Raw genomic sequence first — 21,117 nt, forward strand, 5'->3', positions numbered from 1 at the left:
AAATGATATAGGAAGTGTTAGGCTTTCTGTGTAATACATCTTCTCCATTTTATTCACTCACTGTTGGAATTGTAGAGCTACATATGAAGGTGAAAAAACCTGGACATCTCAAGATTTATGTTGCAGACAGTCATTATAATTGGCACCATTGTGCCTAGGAATATTTCTTTATACAATCAAAAAATAACCCCAAAACTCAACTCAATTAACTTTGTTAATTTTAACAAATATCAGAATTTAGCAAAACATCTTCTTAAAATTTTCTATTTTCAAACCACATATGTGGCATATGCTTTTACCTCTGACAGTGTCACCTCAGTTGTCCATGGGTGATGCAAGAAAAATGTTTCATGTTACAATGGGATTATAAATAACCAGAATGACGTTATTTAAAACGTAAGGATTAGCTGCTGCTGTTCTGAGCTAGGTTTAGAGATGTGAAATTTTCCTGTACAGAAGCATAAAAAATCAGCTGTGAAAAACCATACTACAGTTTTTTGCAAATCTCTTATTGTTGTGGTATCAAAGAACTCAGAATCCACCAGCAGCTCCTGCTCCAAGCCAATCTGTAAAATACCTTTAGAAGTCCTTGCAAAATTATAGTCATACATAGACTTCTCAGCCAGCTGGTAGAGATGAAAGTCAGTTATGATATGGTATGGGCTCTGTCTTCTAGCACAAAAGGAAGGGGGAAGGAAACTGAAAAATCTTGACAAAATAATTTAAAAATACTTTTTCCTGACAGGTTTGTTTCATGCAGTTAATTTAGGGAACTAATAGTTACAAGATGGAAGGTCAAAATATTAGAACTAGAGAAGAGATTAATTGTATATATAGGGCTAGTAGCACCCAGAGGACAAGTAAACCACTGCTAAATTGCATAAAAGTTTTGGAAGTTTATATCAAGCCAGGGTCACCTTTAACTTTCAGAAAGGAAAGCTCCCTGGAGTACAGTCAACATATAAGACCCCGGCAAGGTGCTTTGCATTTTCTTCTGAACCATTTGCCGTTAGTCACTGCTGGTGGCGAAAAACGTGAACAAGATGAGTCACTAAACAATGCCTGAACCCCTCTTAGTCACTCTCACCCACTGCAGGCTTGCAGTGGTTTCATTTCAGCTTGGTACGTGAATTATATCCTAACCAATTCCTTAATCCCAGCACCTTTCAGCAAAAAATTTGATGTCTCTCCCAATTGTAAAATGCATTTATTTGCTGGTATAATACTCTTCTCTGCTGGGTGTTTGACTATTGTCTCTGGTTAGAGCATCTCAAGCCTCACAAATGTATTTTCTCTTTCAGCTTACTGCACACTGATATATTTCCACCATTTTCAATAAGCCTGTAGCTTAATAAGCCACCCCTTGTGCAAGCTGCAGTATCACCTGCCTTAAAAGCTGATTAAAACTCTCCATCAGTGTAATGCACTCAAAAGTTCTGGCACTGTTGGTCTTGTCCATGTGTTGACACACGTGCCTCTCAGGCAAACAACATGATATTTCGACATGTTCCCCACTTCAGCTAGCAGACAGCTGACATTTATGTATATATGAATATGGTTTTATATGTGTGCATATATATACAAATACATAATACATATATATGCATATATACACTGTGCTGTACAGGAAAACTTTTATTCTGTACGCATACAGCCCTAGAAAACATTTAACTTTGGTTTGTAGTTGGGGATATCAGGCACTGCCACAGTGCACATACCAAATTTTAACTGCGGACTCTGGATCCACAATACATCAAGGGACGTTAATCGAAGGAGTATAAAATAGCATGTCTTTCACTATCGTGTAAGTGACTTAAATTGCAAAGAACTGCATGTTCCAGCAGTAGAAATACCCCATTTTGGTGCCACAGATTTGAAAGTCATCTTTGGTACTGTGTTGTGCTGTTATATATAATTTTGCTGAAAGATGGTAATCCTTGAGAAGTAAACCAACTGTCACTGAAAAGTGTTTAGAATGACCCTTAAGCTGTTTTCTCATGAAACCCATTTCATTTGAAAACACATATGAAAAGGGGAACATCTTTATTTCATACCGATACAAATACCTTCCAATACCTTATCCCCTGTCTGACTCTCTTATCTAATAAAGAAGTGCTTAAAAGGAAAATAATTTTGTGACATTTTCTAGCCACTGACCATAGCAGTAATATGACAGATGTTATTTTGCCCAAGATTCCTCTGAGAAACTCACCATACACAAGGCAAAGAAATAATCTCTTCTTCTGGCAATGAAATCAAATTCTTCCTGAGTCAAAGATCTTCAGCAACACTGAAGGTGGTTACATGGCAGGAGCAGCCTGCCAGGACGACAATACAATGTCTACTCTTACCAAGTTTTATTTTTGCCTTTTTTTCCTTTGTGGAACTACAGCTTGAATACACAGCAAGGTTGGATTTCCTGTGGCGTGTTCAAGCAAAAGAAGAAATCAATGAAATGAAGGAGTTAAGGGAACACAATGAAAATATGCTGCGGAATATTTTACCCAGTCATGTCGCCCGTCACTTCCTGGAGAAGGATCGGGATAATGAAGTAGGTATCAATTTTATTTCTGATACTTTTGTTTAAGTAGCATATTAAAATCAGATTTGTTAGGAAATTGTTACAACTTAGTTCTTGATAGGATTCATTACACAAATACTTACAATATTTGGTAGATAATCCACATTAAAAAAACATTCATGTTTTAGAGTAAAGGGTTCTGCACTTCTAGGACAACATCTGGAATGGTATTTCCAGGTTGAGGCTCACCTGTACGAGACACATGAACCTCCCAGATCAAGTCTAATGGAGGGCCACCAAGATGATTGTTGGCCACCAAGGCCACCAAGAGCCACATGACATATGAGGAGAGGCTGAGAGAGCTGGGTTCATTCAACCTTAAGAGGAAAAGGCTGAAAGAGGACCTCATTGTCTTCAACTACCTAATGGGTGTTTATAGGGAAGAATAAACTTCTCTTCTCCAGTGTGCAAGTGGAAGGACAAGAGGCAACAACACAAGTTGCAGGAAGAAAAATCCGAGTTAGATACAAGAAAAGAAAAAATCCCTGGGAAAGTGGCCATCGCATCAGGGCTCAGAAAGATTGTGAAATCTCCAGTCCTGGAGATATTCAACCCTCAACCGAACAAGGCCATGAAAGACTTGACATAATTGGCCCTGCTTTGAGTGGGAACTGTATTAGATGACCTTCGAGGTCCTTTCCAACCTACAAGCCTATGAAAATCTAGTATTCCCCAAAAAGATAAACAAATTTAACAGAATGCCTGTGCAACCTTAAGATAGTCCAGTGTTGTAGAAGTATTATCACAGCCCTGCTAGTTATTATGGAAGGAATCTGCACAACAGGCTGCAACAGACCAGAGCCTCTTGCATCTTCAGATCCAAGAGAACATTTTTGCCGTTTCATATTGCCCCTGAATTGCCTCTTTAAGACAGTTTAAAAAAACATAGTTTGTGGCTGTATTCCTAAATAGTGTAGTACACAAAAAAAACCTTGATAATGGAGTCCCTGGATACTCCTAAAAGAGAGCTTGAAGACAGGTTGCTGACGGGATAAAGGAAAGGCCAGCATTTGTTTCTGGAAGCAGTAGTAAGTCACTTACTCCTTATCTGAAATAAGGCAGATGCATATTATAATATTACCTGTGAATAAAGGCTATTGTATAATGAAACTGGAATTTTCTCATGTAATGTTGGAATTATATTTTATAATGAAGTGGTGACAAATGTTGCAGGATTCAGGTTGCCAGCACAGACATATCCATTCATTATGCAGCAAAAAGGAGTCAAGGCTACCCTTTTCTGACTGTACGTTTTGGAAATAGATGTAGTGAGACAAATTAGACTGCACAATGAGGAATTATTGTGTTCTGAAGATGTCATTCCAAATATCACCTAGTGAGAAGTTATAAAGAAAGGCACTTTAGAAATCAGCCTCTTGAGGAATTTTACAGTCTATGGGTATTAAACTGCCATAAAAGCACTGCTCTGAACATGAGAAAATTCCTGTGTGAAAGCAACCGGGTTAAAATGCTTTATTGTAAATGGAGCAGAGTCCGATACCAACAACAGTGTGTTCTGGCATAACTGCATTATGGATTTTCAGGGAATACATGTCGTGTCTTACACATTCATTCACATACACTCACATGCATAATAATCTTCAAAAGTAAACAGATGCGCCATGGATCACTGTTGATATTTCGATAATTTGCCACTGAATTCAACTCCACCAACCCTGTTTTCTGTGAGGCAATTTCCAGAGTGACTATACTTGGGGGTGATTTATGCATGAGCCGGCTGGCTGTAACATCTACCAGATTTCAGGACAATCAATCCTACAGTCCATGTCTGTCCATTAAGTTAATTTCTCTGCTCTCAAAAAATGAATTCCCAAATATGTACTGTAAGTGTTTTCTCATGGATGTATTATTTCTATCTGATGCTTCTTCCCAAAAATAGAAAAACTGAGCAACTGAAGGCTCAGCCAGTTGTTTTCTATCTTCATGATCTGAGGAAAGAGTACGTCTGAGTGTATATATGCTTCCCCTAGTGCATATTGTCTAGTTTTCCATAAGCATCTACAAACTAATGTGTCCATTACTTTTTTCTGTACCTATGAAGGGGAATAAGACTGTCCTTATAGCATGGCTTCCATGACCCTGCAGATGTACTTCAGTGAAAGAAAGTGTAATGGCAGGAAGGGAATCGGTCATGTTTTTTCTCAATCAATCAAAGCTTTGCAATGTCCTTGGAAACTAACAGAATTTTCCCACTTTTACTGTAGGATGCTTTGTTAAAGAGTCTAGATAAGAAACAGCATTAGCAGCACAGCAAAGTGCAGGGCAGGGATTCAGGGTGCTTTTCTAGGGAGAGGCAGGATCAAAGGAGAAGAGGAACCTGAGTTATTCATATCAGATGTGTGGCATCCAGCAGTAAGTCCTTTTATCATGAGAGCAAAGCATTAAAATTTCCTGAAGTACACTAACAAGAATCAACTACTCCAGGTAACAATGTCGTAAGAGAAGTCCCAGAACAGAAATGAAAGTATCTGCCATTGGGTAAAATTACAGAAATTGAAGCTAGAAAATAATTCAACAAAAAAGAATGCATATGGTTGTGGTATATTAGCCACTAGAAACGCTTACCAAGAATTGGGAAGCGGGGATCTGTCCTTGGTATTTTTAAAGTTGAAATAAGTTTTGTTCTTAAAAATTTGTTTGGGTGCAGAGAAGAACTGATCGCGTTTTCACATATACAATGAAGAGAATCCATCCATAAATAAATCTGTCATTCAGTACCAAAGTGAATATATGAATAATGTAAGTGGAAGCTTATCCCAGGGCATACTTTATCCTAATAGCCTCCTGTGTCCTATCCCTTATAAGCTGCTTTCTGTCCCCAGTAACTCCATTATCACCCTCATTTCTGTTTCTCCGTCCTTTCAAACCCTAATAGCAGGAACGTCTCCCAGAGCCAGTCAACCAAATAGCTCCATAGTCACCTTAGGAGAACCACAATTTACCACAGAGTAAGGGCACTCTGAAAACCTCTGAATAAACAAACTTGTAAACAGCTGCAGTAGTGTGAAGTATAAATTATCCACCAGAAAATGTGGTAACTGAGAGGACACTTTACAAAGAGGTGACTTAGGCATTTTAAATGGTCCCATCTGATCCGTTAATGAACAAATTTAGAAATATATTGTCAACTGCGAACAATTATGAGTCAGATTTAACTAATAACAAATAATAAACATTAGGTTCCTTTTACTTGCCTAACAGTGTTTGATTCTCTGGTATTTACACTTGTAAATGAATCCTTCCTTTCTTCAAGTGGTTCCCCATATAAATCAACATGAAAAATTCCATTTCATTCTTCCTGGTGTAGCTCCCTGACCTCAGAAACAGAAAGAGCAGGCTTTCAAAGAAAAGACAAACCTTGCATATAAGCCATGATAAATATATGAGAACTGTCAGCCTCCTCATTGAGCTTGGCTAATACTTCATATACTAATGTAGACCTCAGATATTATGGTGTTATGCATGGAAAAAAAAAATATTTTAATGCAGCCAGTTACGCTCTCTTTCCTATACTACCACTTCAACGCATTTTTCTTCACTGTTCTTTTAGGAATTATACTCTCAGTCCTATGATGCTGTTGGTGTGATGTTTGCTTCGATTCCTGGATTTGCTGACTTCTATTCCCAGACCGAGATGAATAACCAAGGAGTGGAATGTCTGCGCTTGCTGAATGAAATCATTGCGGATTTTGATGAGGTAATACCAGCTACTAGAGAAAATCTAATAGTGCTTAAATGATGAGTTCCCAAATACTGAATACGTCAGCCTAAACTATCAAATTTAGTAACTATTCTGCTTCCAATAAGTGTCTGATTTTTTTACTCCATCTACGATTGTCTATTTTGCTTTTTTGCACTTAGTCTTGCCAAACTGTGGTCTGAATGACCTAGTGAGATAGAGGTTGAAATCAACAGTTAATTGACTATAACCATGCATAAATAAAAGCACAATCTGCTGCAGTGTATGTAGAAGTAGCACATGCTTTATTTCTGTAGAAGAAAGAAGAATGAAGATATTTGCAACAGTTCTGGAAAGTAGTGGTCCAAATCCAAACAGATAAAGAAGTTGTTTTAATGTTTAATGTTTAAGATGTTGTCTTGTTAAAGACACTGGTTGAATGGATTCAATGAATGTTAGAGATGAAACAGTGTCAAGTTAGATGTGAAGCACAGAGCTCAGAAGCAAATGTTAGGTAGAGGATGGAAGGTGGTAACATACTATCTGAGGAGACTTGTCTGGTCAGGTATGTTGTGTGTAATGAAGTAAATGAAGTAAAGCTGCTTACTGAGAAATTCAGAGGTGAAGGGAAATGAAAAAAAAAAAAAAGGAAATTACATAGAAAGGAAAAAGAATTTATTTAGGTCCAGTTAATTTCAGAAAGGAGCTGAGGTGGGGATAACATAAACAGGAGAAGAAAAGTCAGATCCCCAGAGTAGCTATTGCCAGGTGGAAGCAAGGAAAACCTCGAAAGCGAAGAGGAAGCCAGGAGCAAGTTGCATACTTGGTATTGCATACTCTGACAACTAGTTAGTAAGGAAGCTTAGACAGGTAGTATCATGTCCTGCAATGATCCCAAGAGGAATTAGAAAAGCTACAAAGGATAGACCAATGAAGAGACTTGAAAAAACTTTAAAACTAGGAACAGTGCAAAGGTAAGGCCAAAATTACCTAGCCTGGGGAATTTTCACCTATACACTGCAATCAGTTTTCAAGAGTGTGTAGCCCTCCTGAGTTCCCTGAATGGTAGTAGTAGAATCTGAGACATCTCTACTTAACAGTGGAATTAGATCTGTGTGCTAGACCGGAATGGTCCCGATAGAAAAGGGGGAGCTGGTGGTGGTATTGTTGGTCTGTGACTCTGTTTTTGGAGAAGTTATTTAAAAAAGAAGTGGGAAAAAGACATCTTTTTCAGAATTCTAATGAGCAAGGCAAGATCAGTACTAAACCAGACAACAGGGGAGAAGGCACATGGATAGCAAGAAATCATTGAGAAACAGTAAAAAATCCTGCCCAAGAATACCCTGTTTATCCCAAGGAATTTTTTAATTAATTTCTGTATTGTGGTAGAGTATCAACTGGACAAGTGTTGAGTGTCTTGTCAGCTTAAAATTAAGATGCAGTTGAAGAAAACAGAATTTGTACCCTCAAAAGGAGATGGATCTGGATCTGGATCTCACATCCCACATGAGCTATGTAATCATGGAACAATTGTCTAAAACAGAGAAAGGAGAAAGATTGTGGTTTGAAAAAAGAGAACATCTTTTACCACTTTGACTCTCAACTCAAAAAGCATTATCAGAGTGCAAAAGATTGAGTTTTTGAGAGAAGACGAGAAGGCATACTTAGCATACTTTGCATCTGGACCAGGATTCTGCCATAAATTAATCATACAGAAAACTTTTTTCCAGAAAACTAAAGTATTGGCAGAGTTCAGACCCCCCCAGGGTTTAGAATACAACTGAATGAAGATTTAAGAATCAGTGTCTTTTTGTTTAAAGTATTTTAATTCTGCCTCAGTCCTACTTTAAAAACCTTTCTTTCTTTGAGGATCTAGCCTAAAGTCTTTGTTTTGGTTTTGTTTTTTTGCTTCGAAGCAAGTATCTCCAAGGGCTTCAGAGGAAGGTACTAGAGGAAAAGATGAAAGTGGAAAACACACGATTGAAAAAAGAGATTAGGAAATAAAAATTTTGGTGTTTTTTTGTTATTCCATTCTGAGCAGCAAGTACCTAAGGCCTCTCACAAGTTTTGAAAAATTTATTTTCAATTTGCTCCTCTGGAGGTTCTGTTATTTTCATTGCATAGGTTGAAAACAAAGGCACAAAGGAGTAAGTGACCTTCCTGCATTTTTTTTAAAATTTAAATTAAAGATACCTGATCCCATGCCAGATCAGGGTCTTAACTGTGTTTTCATCTTTCCTCATCTTAGGCATCTGCATGGGGAATGTTCATGGAGTGGTAGCTCATAAAAACCTGACGAGTGTTAAGATTACCAAACTCTGAGAGACAATGAAATTGAGAGTTTAACCACATAATTGGTCAGATACTAAAATTACTAGTGGGAAATAAAAGAATTCACAGGGGATGCATCCCTGTGCATTTTGGTAGAAAACAGAACTACTCTCCCATGAGAAGAGCTCTGTAACGTGCTAAGCTCCTGCACGGCTTTCCCTATAGGTATAAATACCTGCTTCTTACCTCTAAGATCTTGCACAGTTGTCAACATGTTTCTTATTAATAGTTTTGTTTTTCTTTCCTGATCTGATTAAAATGATTATGGCTCAAACTTAACACAAAGCCTATTGCTATGAATTAATTTAAGATATTTTGTCATGCACGCTCATATAATCTTCACAACAAAATTCCATTTCTGCTGTGGTGATTACTGAAGAGAAGTTTTTCATCAAAAGCCCTAACACAGTATTACATTCAGGCCCCTAACACCTGCTCTGTAATTAATAAAGGACCTAATTAGGGATTGTATTATGTCCCAGACATGTTTAGTTGAATAATAGGTATGTTCTTGGTATGGGTAGTAAATGAAATTTTGTGATCCCCTGCTGACTGCTAACCTACTTCCAGCATAGTCATGTCATTAGTTTATTCTGTCTAAGCAACCTGAAAGCTGATATGCCAGACAGAACAACTGCAGCGAGTAATCCTACCCATGGAAAAGGAACCAGAAGTCGTTTCAGGTACGATGCTTCAGGGCTAGCAATGTTTCCATGTAACTATTGACTGAGACTACACGATGTCACTATTCCTTGTTTTCCGTGACGTTTCTTGCCAAGATTGCCCGCTGTCTCAATACAGCCCTGGAAGCAAAATGCAGATGTGCAGCTTGAGAGCAGAACAGGTCTGTCAGCCGTGGAAAACTTTACTCCTCAGCACCACATGAACACCTCCGTAGAGATACTCAAATACAGAAGCCTTAGCACAGGAGTGTAAGACACGAGTGTCTGGTGCCATTTGAGATATCCTGGGTGATTTGAGACACCCACACGGGATCGTCAGGTCCCATACTGCACCGTCAGAAAACTCATGCTGCTCTGGAGAAAGCCATTAGAGGTTTTGCAGGAAAGGATGCTCTAGATGACACTAGACATCTGTGTTTAGACAACTGAATTGAGTTCCTAATCTCAAACCAGTTTCTACACTGTGAGTCCCCTCCTCCTCTTAGGTAGATAATAGTAGTAGCGATACTCTGTCCATAGGGCCAGGAAGATGCTTCTGAATGAAAGCAGTGGCAAAAATACAAATTGACCTGGTTTAGAAAATGTGATAGGTGCACAAGAAGGAGACCTGGGTTATTTCTTTCTTCTTTTTAGAGGAGTTTCCTTGTTACTACAAAACAGAGGCTTACAATCCAGATCTGTCATTTTGTTTTCCAGGTAATGGATCTATGTTAGAGAGACAAAGCCAGTCAAACAAAAAATAGTGAACAGTGGAACAGAATCTGCCACCACCAACTGCATGGGGTAGGAGCCTAGAGAGGAGTCAGGTTGTGACTGGGTCTTTCTTAGGGAGTCGGGGGAACCTGGGCCAAAAGTCGGTCTTGGAGGGTAGGAGATTGACTCTTCTCAAAGCACAGGTTGTTTTTTTTTTCCCCGATGGTTCACAAATCTGTTGATTTCCAAACTACCCAGGCTACCTGTCAACTGGGGCAGAATGGGAAGTGTTGATTTCTGGACTGGCAAAAGGAAATTTTTTTTTTTTTTTTTTAATTTGACATATAGCGTTATTATAGAATACAGTTATAGTTTCCTAATTTATACCCAAGCACAGAGATGCTGACAGGAAAAGTTCATACATGAAAAAACAAACATGAACATTGCAAATCTACTTTTATAATTACCCATTTTAATATGACTGTAGTCTTAAGACACATACAGGACTAAACTCCCATTCTTAGAGATGTTGCAAGAAAAAAATTATATTGGAACATTTCTCTTGAAGATTATGACTCTCAAAGGATTTTTTTTTAATGTAATATTCTTTCTAGCCTTTTTAATCTATCATTTATGTATCTTTGTGATTTTACAGTTGGGATTTGTGCTTTAATAAGAGCTTTATAGTTCATGAGCTCTTTTCCCCCTCATTTTCTTCATCCTGCAGTGATTTACATGGTGTTTATGATAACAGATTTTAATATATTATGTTGCCACAAATAGAGATTTCGGCAGAACGCAGGATCCTGCTTTCAGACTTCACTGATTACTTTGCATTTGTGTGCCATGTCCTGGAACATTCTCTTTTGTACTACTTTGTACGTGTTTCATTGCATGTGTAGATCCCAGGGCCTGACCTCTGTATAACCTTGGCTGTACATGAATTGAGGCATCAAGCCACTAGCTGCTTTTCAGATACCAACCACATTCTAGTGTTTGAAAATGTTCCCTGGACTATCTTGGTAAATTAGCAAGCCTATTTAAAATGTTGTAACAAATAGCAGCTGATTTAGGACTGAGCTGGAATATCTTTCCCCAATATCAAAATCCATCATCCTGTCATACTGTGAAGAAAGTAATTGGTAAATAAACCGTTATTTGAAGAAGGAAAGAAGCTATTTAGCAGACAAGATAAAGAGGGAAAAAAATTGAGATTTGCAAACAATAATGAATGAGAAGAAAAAAGATAACTTGAGATTATTTCTTCTAATTTGCCTCACAGCCAATAGGTTCTTTCTTTCTTAAAGAGTCATTTTAGGTATTTATCATATATTTTAAATTACTGTGATGTTTGCTGCTGCTTCCAACAGCCATGTGGCAATGAAAATATAGGCTGTTTTTAACTAAAACCATTTTCTCCCACACACCTGGTGCTCTCAGACTGCTCACAAAAGAGCTGCAAGAAATGATCTTTTTCTTTAAGAGAGCAGTTGGAAGAGCTGCCCTTGTAGAAGGGAAACATAGATAATGGGCTTTTCTGGCAGTTTGAAGAAAAATGAGAAGCAGGTCAAGTTTTTGGACTTTCCTGACTTGGAAGGGAGCCATTAACCATATGGCTTTGTATTCCCTGCACGCAGGGCTGTGCAGCCTCCCGTTAGAGACAGATGGTGCAATATCTGTACATGAACAGCAAAGCTTCCAAGACGCCGGCGCTCCAACTGACGTACACTGTGGTTAGTTCAATGGCAGAGGATATTTCATGTTATGCCTTTGGTATGCTTCTCCCTTTGAATGAAATAATCCCTTTAGTTTTTAATTGACAGGAAACTCAAACCCACAAGATGGAAAAAGAACTCACAACAGTGTATAAAAAAAAGGGGGAAATGCTTCATTAAATTTTTGCCTGACCACAGCAAGAATTTTTTTCATTTAATTCCCGACTAAGTTGAGCCTTCAGAACTGAAAGTTTGAATTTTTTTTCTCTGTGAACTGGTTGGTTTTTTTGCTTCCAGGATTGCCTAACCGTATTGATATCTGAATTTATTAGATACCATACTTCTTATCATGAAGTTTCCCAGGTTATTTTGATATTAACATCAGCAAAACACATTTTTAAAGCCTGTGATGAGGTGATACGTGCCCATATCCCACATAAAGCTCTATGGCCATCGATAGAATTCACAACCTGAACTCTGCTTAGGTCTCTCAAGGAACGTAAGGCTCTGGTTTCTATTTCATGGAAGTCCTAAATTAAACTGCTAATATGGTCTTGGAATAGGGACCAAACTGTCACTCCCACTCTACTCAGTGCTTCAGTCACTACACTAAATTTATTCTTCCTCTTGCAGATTCTCAATCTGACAAGTTCTTTATGCCTACTTAACACCTATAGGTATCCCAAATAGATACAGGTGTTTACCAGTTCCCGTTGGTTCCTTATATTTTTTGTAGAAGGGGGAAATACATAACAAAACTGCAGACTGAATGACCCAACGGACATACCAGTGTTAGGTCTGACAGTAAATAAAGGGAATCATGGGATACAGGAGAACTTGATTTCTCATAGAAGTTCTTTGGAGGAATCTACCTCCATCCATTGGCTGTGCAAGATGGTTAAAATGGTTAAGTGGACTGAATTCCCTTTAACACTGGCCTTGTCACCTGAATTGTTTCTGTATCAGCACTTAATTTGCAAACTGAGTTCCTCCAAAAGAAATGTAAGAACATTTCTAAGTGATCAAATCTTATATTCACACATACATACACAGTGAGTTTGTCTCCACTAATTTTCAATGATTATACTTCACGAAACTCAGGACCCAACTGCATTTAAATTAGGCTGGAATATGCATGTCTTCTACTATCCATTTATGTGATTTACCAAACACCTTTACAGAGCACAGCAGAATTTAGCTTGAATGCACTCTCCGAGTAGATAATACTGCAAAGAGTGTTTTGTGTTTTGCTCAGTGTTCCCCAGAACACAGAATGAACTATGTACCGTGACCAACCGGGAGATACCATGAGTGTAATATTTGTAGAAACATTTTGCATTAAGAATTACAGAAGTAACAGTGGTTTTTTACGTATGTATTAGTTACTAGGTGAAGAGAGATTTCAAGATATTGAAAAAATTAAAACAATTGGCAGCACATACATGGCCGTGTCAGGATTATCACCTGAAAAACAGGTAAGAGAATAGTTTTCTTTAAGAAGTACACCTCTTGGTGTGTCCAACCATTCATATTAGACAATATTAGTGTTATCTTTATGATGTTCATAGAGCTGTGTTTGCTAAAAGAAAATAGACATTTGGGGCTTCTGGCAGACTACAGTTGCACTTCTTGATGAATTAAAATGTCATCTTGTGCTCAGAACAAGAACCATATGTATTTTTTCCTTAAATTTAGGTTTTTAAGAGAGGAAAAAAATCTCCTTTCAATCACACTGATGTGAATTTAGAGCAGGTCTATCTATATCTTCGGATATACTCTAAAGTTACCACTGTAACTCAGACTGGAATCTGGCTGACAGCCTCCAATGATCTGTGGAGAGGATCTATTAACTGACAACATACTTATGCAAGTGTAAGGCTGCATTTATACATTTTTGCCATGATGTAGCTGTATATCTACAGACAGCAAGATAAACTATACATCAAAAAGAATGCAGACCCATCAGTTCAACTGAAGAAGGTCACAAAGCCAGAAGCTGCACTCTGCCCTCACTTGCAGAGGTGCAAACCAAGCAGAGGGAAACATCAGCCACAGAGGACACATGCACAGTCACAGCCATAAACCTCAGATAAGTCAGATGAGAGAAATCCATTCATAATTACACCCAAGAATATGCCTGGAAACAGGGTTTCCAAAGGAATAAGACAAGGCTCTAAAATACATCCAGCAAGAAGTCAGCTGTTGCTGAAATCCGTCTTGCTTGGCAACCGGTGCCTCTCCCCAAGGAAGATCACCACAAAAAAGGGTGTGTCCCCAGATCAACCACAGAGTAGAAATCAGATCTGCTCATGTTGATTGCAACTGCCAGAAAAGCAGAAGCCAGATCAGCGTGAGCTTTATAAACTACAAAATTTCTATTGTTTGTTTAGAATACATTATAAAACCTGTGGAGTGTAACTAGCTGAGCATTTCCCACCTACAGAGTAACAAGTGATGCTGACAGCTAGAAATCCATAAAACTAAACATGCATGAGATTTTTGTTTGTTCCAACTCAAAATAATTCTGTGCAGAAATGCGTGAAGAAGGACTTAACATCAGGGAGGTAGCTGGTTATAGCTACACAGTTCCTAACCACTTCTTTTGACTCTTGATGTGAGTAATACAAATTCAAAGGGAGAAAATCTTTACTGCATTTCCAAGACTGATTAACTCATGCTTTTTCTTGAACTAGCCCAATGGAATTTTTTATGTATGTTTTAAATACACTTATCTTCTTTCATACATGTCTATCACCTTGTCAGCATCTAAGAGGTGAGGGCTGCTGAGGGAGGTTGGCAGGCTGTGAACTGTATGATGCTGAGGACAAGGACCGAGCACAATGTGAACAGATCAGAGTGATGCCATGAAGATGCTTATGTTCAGGATTAAACACTGAAGATGATGAAATTGCAAAAGGCTGGCCTGCATGACCCAGGGCGGGCTTTGCAATGCTTCATTCCTCTGGACTGGAAATATGTTTCATGAAAGAATTGCCTGGCTTCAGAATAGATGAGATGACATCATACCAGTATCGGGCCAAAACCAAGGCTGTTCCTTACTCCACTGCCTACTCAGAAAAACAATTAGAGAGTTCCCTGTCCTCCCTTGAGAGTCCCTGCCCCACCATCTGCTCTGTTGGTGTTCTGGGAAGACCAAAACCCACTCCTGGTCCCCATCTATATATTGACTGCCCTGCAGGAACGGGAGCCCAAGGGAAGTGACTTGACTGCTGTAAGAAGAGGCAATTAATAAACTACAAAATAACATTTTCTCTCCCACTTAACCAGTGCCAGGTTGCCTGGCTTGCCTTGTTGTTCCTGTCACTATTCCACCCCTGAAAGCATTGGAATTGCTGCTTTTCCTGAGTGACAGTTTCAGCAAAGGAGAATTACATCTTTCACTTCTGTCGCTCTACTTCTTGCTTACCTGGGCCATCCCTCATTCTCATCAATCTTTGTCTCTTCCACCTAATCTGTCTCAGTCCTCTCTGTACTTTCTTTCTCAGCCTTAGATTTCACATGCCTTATTAATTCCCATGATTGCCTGTCAGATTATTGATAGGAAATTACTGTCTTTGGTATTCCACACTAAGCCTCTCTGTTTCTAAGTATACAAGCGTTATAATTATAAATGGGAAGGATTACCATTAGTAATATCCTGCCTCTCTTGGATCTAGTGTGTTGAGGCTGTTCGTACAAATTCCAGATTCAGATACTTGGCACTTGATGGGGATGGGTGGGAACTCGGAAATGCAAAATTTTCTAACATATTGGTTTATAACTTACTCCTCAGCAATGTGAAGACAAATGGGGGCATTTGTGTGCTCTGGCTGACTTCTCCATAGCTCTGAATGAAAGCATACAGGAGATCAACAAGCATTCATTTAACAACTTTGAACTCCGTATTGGTAAGCGTAGTTCAAACATGAGAATTAAAATCTGGTTTTGTCTGCAAGGATACGACTCTGTAAGTGCACCCCAGGAGCATTGCAAGGACATGTACAATTTAAGAGACTCCAAATACTGCATCCTCTATTTTCAAATTGACTTCATCCCAGGAAAAGTTAGAAATAAGGAATACTCTGTTTGCAGAATATGTGCCCCGATTTGGGGACTGCAGGAGTTTTAAGTTTTAGTGAATTGTGAATGGGTAACATAATCAAGTTCCTGTCTTTAACAAGTCTGGCCAAGAGCTCATAGGTATAGCACAAACATTGAATGGGCAGCCCAGACCTAACTCCAAGCTTGATACTGGCTTTCACAGTCTCTAATTAATCTCCCTGTCTTAGATTCTTCTTCACTAAAGGGGTAATAGTAACTTATCCTAAGCCCCGTGTGTAGTACTTTGGTTTTGCACAAAAATTGAATTCCAGTTCTATCTGACCTGTCCCAGTGGCATCAGCTCTGAATTGCTGTGATGGGGAATCTGTTACCCTGGATGGGATATCCTGGATGGCTAGTAGGATGGGACATGAAAAGATGTTCTGAATATAGAGCATATAGTAGGATCAAATCTGATGGCTTCACATACTGACTGGACCACTGACCAAAACCAAAAACCACCTGGAAGAAATACGTCCTTTACAGACAACCTTGCCATAAAAAAGCTGAAGTATATTCATCAGTCACAGCATGAAGGGTCACAGGATAACTGTGATTTGCACTTCCTAATAGTTTTGAACACAAAATTACCACCTCCCAACATTTCTCACGTATCCACTCTTAGTAAGTGTGGATCACTAGCAAAGGTTTCACAGAGCATGAATGCAACAGCATTTGGAAACCATTTCTATCACCAATTCAAAAAAATATTCTAAAAAAAAAATCTAAAAAACTAAGAAATTTTTCCCAAAGATGTGTCTTTCACTATCATTAAATGTATTCTTCAATCACTTCTGTAGAAATAGTCTCTTCTATATTATTGCTTGTCTTGAATTTATGCAACAACCTTACAAGATACAGCCTTTCAATAATTTCATAGAACACATTAATATTTTGACTTCATGGAACATAAGAATGTAATTTCTTGACTGCATAGCACTAACAAGGGTGCCTTCAACAAGACCCAGAAAGATCCTTCCAGAGAGATCTTTCCAGTTTGCAAGAGCTTTGGCAATATTGTGCAGAATACAGATATGTAAGTACTGAGGTTCCACTGTGACAGATGTCCTGTAAAATAACTCTGCGGATATCAGTTTTCATGATTTCTAGCTTTTCTCTCTTTTTTTTCTTATTTTCTTTCTGTACACGTCTTCCTTGAGCTTAGAGACAACTGTATCTGAACAAGGCTTCATCTGGTTCTTAGGTTTAAATATGGTTTTCAGCCATTCTTGTCTAACTGGCTATCTTTTCTCAATGTCTTTTAATTTTTTTCTAATAGGGATTAGCCATGGCTCTGTTGTAGCAGGAGTTATCGGCGCTAAGAAACCCCAATATGATATCTGGGGCAAAACAGTTAATTTAGCAAGTCGAATGGACAGCACAGGTGTTAGTGACAGAATACAAGTGCCTGAAGAAACGTATCTGATCCTGAAGGACCGGGGATTTGCCTTCGACTACCGAGGAGAGATTTATGTCAAAGGTATCAGTGAACAGGAAGGAAAAATCAAAACATATTTTCTTCTAGGAAGAGTTCAACCAAATCCTTTAATCTTACAACCAAGAAAACTGACTGGACAATATTCATTAGCAGCTGTTGTATTAGGACTTGTACAGTCTCTTAACAGGCAAAAACAGAAACAAATCCTTAATGAGAACAATAACTCTGGAATCATAAAAGGACATTATAACCGGAGGACTTTGCTCACTCCCGGTGGATCTGAGGCAGCAGCCCAGGCAGAGGGGGCTGACAAAACTGAATTGCCATAATCAGCATTTTGTTTGTGTTCTTTCTTTTGTATTTCTTTTATATATAAAAATAAATATACAAATAAAAAGGGTTTAATTTTTTTTAGAAGAAGTGTGATTATTTTCTGGTGTGATATTTCTATGAGATTCAAATTCCTACAGTTTAACAAATGGTGACAGCATCTCTCCCCCCTACTGTGATTAACCTCTGAATGTCCAGATGTAGTAGCTGTAGGCCACCACTCTGCTGTGCCAGTTACCTGCAGAAAAGGGTAAGAATAAACCTCTTGCTGGAGGGCTTTAGAACATAAAATGTGTAGGGAGTTAATGATGGGAAAAAGGAAGGAATACTGTCCACACTTACTGGGTGAAAGCAAAGGCATAAGGAGATTGAGTAGGTTCTTCTCACCTTTAGTTGCCTTCAAGTAGAGTTATATGTCTCCAAGATAGTTACCTGGTCTCTGTAACAGCCAGGAAAAGCTAGTCAATGCAGCCATAGGATTTTAAGGTGTGTTATCTGCCCAGATGTGAGATCTGGGAGACAGAAGAGATGGATCTTGCCCTAAACCCACTAATTCACAGAATCACAGAATGGTAGGGGTTGGAAGGGATCTCTGAAGATCATCTGGTCCAACCCCCCTGCCAAGGCAGGATCACGCAGGTTGCACAGGAACGCATCCAGTTGGGTTTTGAAGGTCTCCAGAGAAGGAGACTCCACAACCTCTCTGGGCAGCCTGTTCCAGTGCTCCGTTATCCTCACAGTAAAGAAGTTTTTCCTCATGTTGAGGTGTATCTTCCTGTGCTGCAGTTTATGTCCATTGCCCCGTGTCCTATCACTGGGTACTACTGAAAAGAGACTGGCTCCATCCTCCTGACAGCCACCCTTCAGATATTTATAGACATTGATAAGGTCCCCTCTCAGCCTTCTCTTGTCCAGACTAAACAGCCCCAGGTCTCTCAGCCTTTCCTCATACAAGAGCTGTTCCAGTCCCTTCTCATAGCCCTCTGTTGGAGTCTCTCCAAAAGTTCCCTGTTTCTCTTGAACTGAGGAGCCCAGAACTGGACACAATACTCCAGGTGAGGCCTCACCAGCGCAGATTAGAGGGGGAGGATAACCTCTCTTGACCTGCTGGTCACACTCTTGTTAATGCACCCCAGGATACCATTGGCCCTCTTGGCCACCAGGGCACATTGCTGTCCCATGGATAACATTGTCTACCTGGACTCCAAGGTCCTTCTCCATGGAGCTGTTTCCAGCAGGTCAACCCCTAACCTGTACTGGTGCATGGGGTTGTACCTCCCCAGGTGCAGAACTCTGCACTTGCCTTTGTTAAATTTCATGAGTCCACTGGCTGTGGGCTTTTAAAATAGCCTAAGGTGTCCTGCTCACAAGCAGGTGACTGCACTGCAGACAGATAAATCCCATGTCGGTGTCCACCTGATGTCTTGCACCCAAGCCAGGAGGTCAAGACTCTCCTGTAGGCACTATGTCATATCTGTCAGTCCCGTCTGGGGGACTTAAATGCACTACGGTATCTTGACCAGCACAAGACACCTATGAAAGGATGACAGAATTACACCATTACACATGTCCGGAGATGTCTATTGTCCAGTCAAGGAACTAATCAAATTCTCTGGAGTCACTTCCCAGAGCTCATCTCTTAACACCATCACCAGTCAGAGTTCTCCCCAAAACAAGGGTTCCCCGAGGCTACAAAATTAATACATCCTGAAGTACAGCAGGAGGTAAAGCTCGCCGCTAAACTCCTGCTCAGTTGCCTCAAGAGGAGAAGAGGTCAATACTGAGGATATCGCAAATTATTTGTGTACCAGCACAGGGACAGTCTTGCTGGGATTCTGCAATGTCACACCTAAGTGCTACAAGCCCTGCATCAAAAGGAGGATAATTTGGGGGGGGATGGCTAATCAACTTTGCCTTGGAAACAGTAAATATATAGCACAGGTTCCTATATGCATTGATGCCATGATTCACACTGAGCTGTAAAGTGCACAAATGAACCTCTCATCAAGTCTGTATGCTCAAAGGAGCTGGGTTTGTCCCAGTAAATATTATCTTTAAAGTAAATCACAGATGGAAGCAGCAGAACCTGAAATCACAGGCGAGACCCCACACAACCAATAATACAGTGCAACATATGGATTCTTTGTAAACACTTTGCTTTTTACAGGCTGTTACCCAGTCTTTAATGAAAACTGGGCTTTCTTAGGACCATCACCACTGGATCAGGCACATTTTTAAAAAGACAGCCAGAATGGCTAGGAAGTCTTGATTTCTACATTTTATGAGATGCCTTTGTTTACTAACAAAAGAGGCACCAAAACATGAAAGTGTTTAACTGTAGTAAGACAAAAACAATGTTTTTCATTGTAAAATAACCTGATGAATGGGTATGTGGGGCAAAATTTAAACAGCTAAGTGCTGTCTTCAGAAATAAAAAATAATAAAAATGACCGAATAAATTCCAGAGAAAATTGTATCACTGAAGGACAGGTCTGAGCACAAAGAGCAGAGTACTCTGAAATGTTACAAACAGTGATGATACTGCCAGTGACTGAGCTCTCATTTCAAATAGATTACTCCTCTGAACCCCCACAAATATGATTTTTTTAATGCCACATAGGGAAAGCTGAGCCCCTCAGCTCATCCAGGCCAGTGCCTGGATACTGTAGGAGATGAAACAGTTAAATTAATTTCACATTTACTGTGGTATTTGAAGTATTAAAGAAGGAAGTTTTGGCTAGTTTAAACAGCTCATTAACAGCTGTCTTCTCCACAACTTATTTCTGTGCTTCACTTCTCCTGGTTCTCTAAACATTTGATTCTTGCTAAATACATATCCCAGCTGAACTGATTTTCTAATTCTCACCACTGCTGCCAACCCCTGTAATGACAATTATCAGTGAGTGGAAGGTGTTAACTAGGTAACAGGATCGGAGACTGGACCTGCAAGGGCAACTTCACTGCTCCTTAGCTCAGGCCCAAATCTCCTGCTTCTTATCATAGGCAGAGACGGCTTTCTGTCTCAAAATCACCATTAGCATAACTATGTTCCCAAGAAAATTGTCTGCTAATGAAGTCTGAGCCTGTGTTTACCAGATTAAGAGTTTACTGAATCAGCTCATTGCCATGAATAATTCTTTAGTGAGGAATTTCACCTGTGACTGCCACAGGTAAATCCCTGCTTGGGACTATTTGTCTACACTACTTGTCACCCCAGCAATTACTCTGCTTTTCCTTTTCCAAGCGTAATAACCTTAAAGGTTCAGCAATGTTATTTCTCCTTGTAGCATCTGTTTTCCGTGGAGCAGCAGCTATTATTTATGCTCTCAGTTTTCTAGTTTTATGTCATGACTTTATGGTACCATTAGAGTATTCAGCTTTCCCTCACAACTCCACCTTCAGGGTTTCTTGTTCATACAGGGTAGAATTGTTCATACAAGAAGGACCTATACAAAACACCTGTTTAATATTCTTTGAAACATGTGTGCCTGTGTTAATAAAGGCAAATTGCCTTAACACTGTAACTCTTTGGCCAAAGCAGATAG

The 21,117-nt window shown here is 39.3% G+C and overlaps 1 protein-coding gene across 1 annotated transcript in view; it reads left to right on the forward strand.

The window, feature by feature from the left end:
* ADCY8 (adenylate cyclase 8) overlaps positions 1-17,571 on the forward strand; it is a gene marked incomplete at its 3' end in the record, with an annotated part of 140,195 nt that extends 122,624 nt beyond the window's left edge. The window contains exons 14-18 of the mRNA XM_082014870.1: positions 2,393-2,551; positions 6,153-6,299; positions 13,086-13,178; positions 15,497-15,611; positions 17,084-17,571. Coding sequence (XP_081870996.1) covers positions 2,393-2,551; positions 6,153-6,299; positions 13,086-13,178; positions 15,497-15,611; positions 17,084-17,571 — 1,002 coding nt within the window. The remainder of the gene's footprint in view (positions 1-2,392; positions 2,552-6,152; positions 6,300-13,085; positions 13,179-15,496; positions 15,612-17,083) is intronic.
* Between the last annotated feature and the right edge of the window lie 3,546 nt (positions 17,572-21,117).

Source organism: Phaethon aethereus, assembly GCF_964289735.1.
Source record: "Phaethon aethereus genome assembly, chromosome: 2".
Classification (NCBI taxonomy): domain Eukaryota; kingdom Metazoa; phylum Chordata; class Aves; order Phaethontiformes; family Phaethontidae; genus Phaethon; species Phaethon aethereus.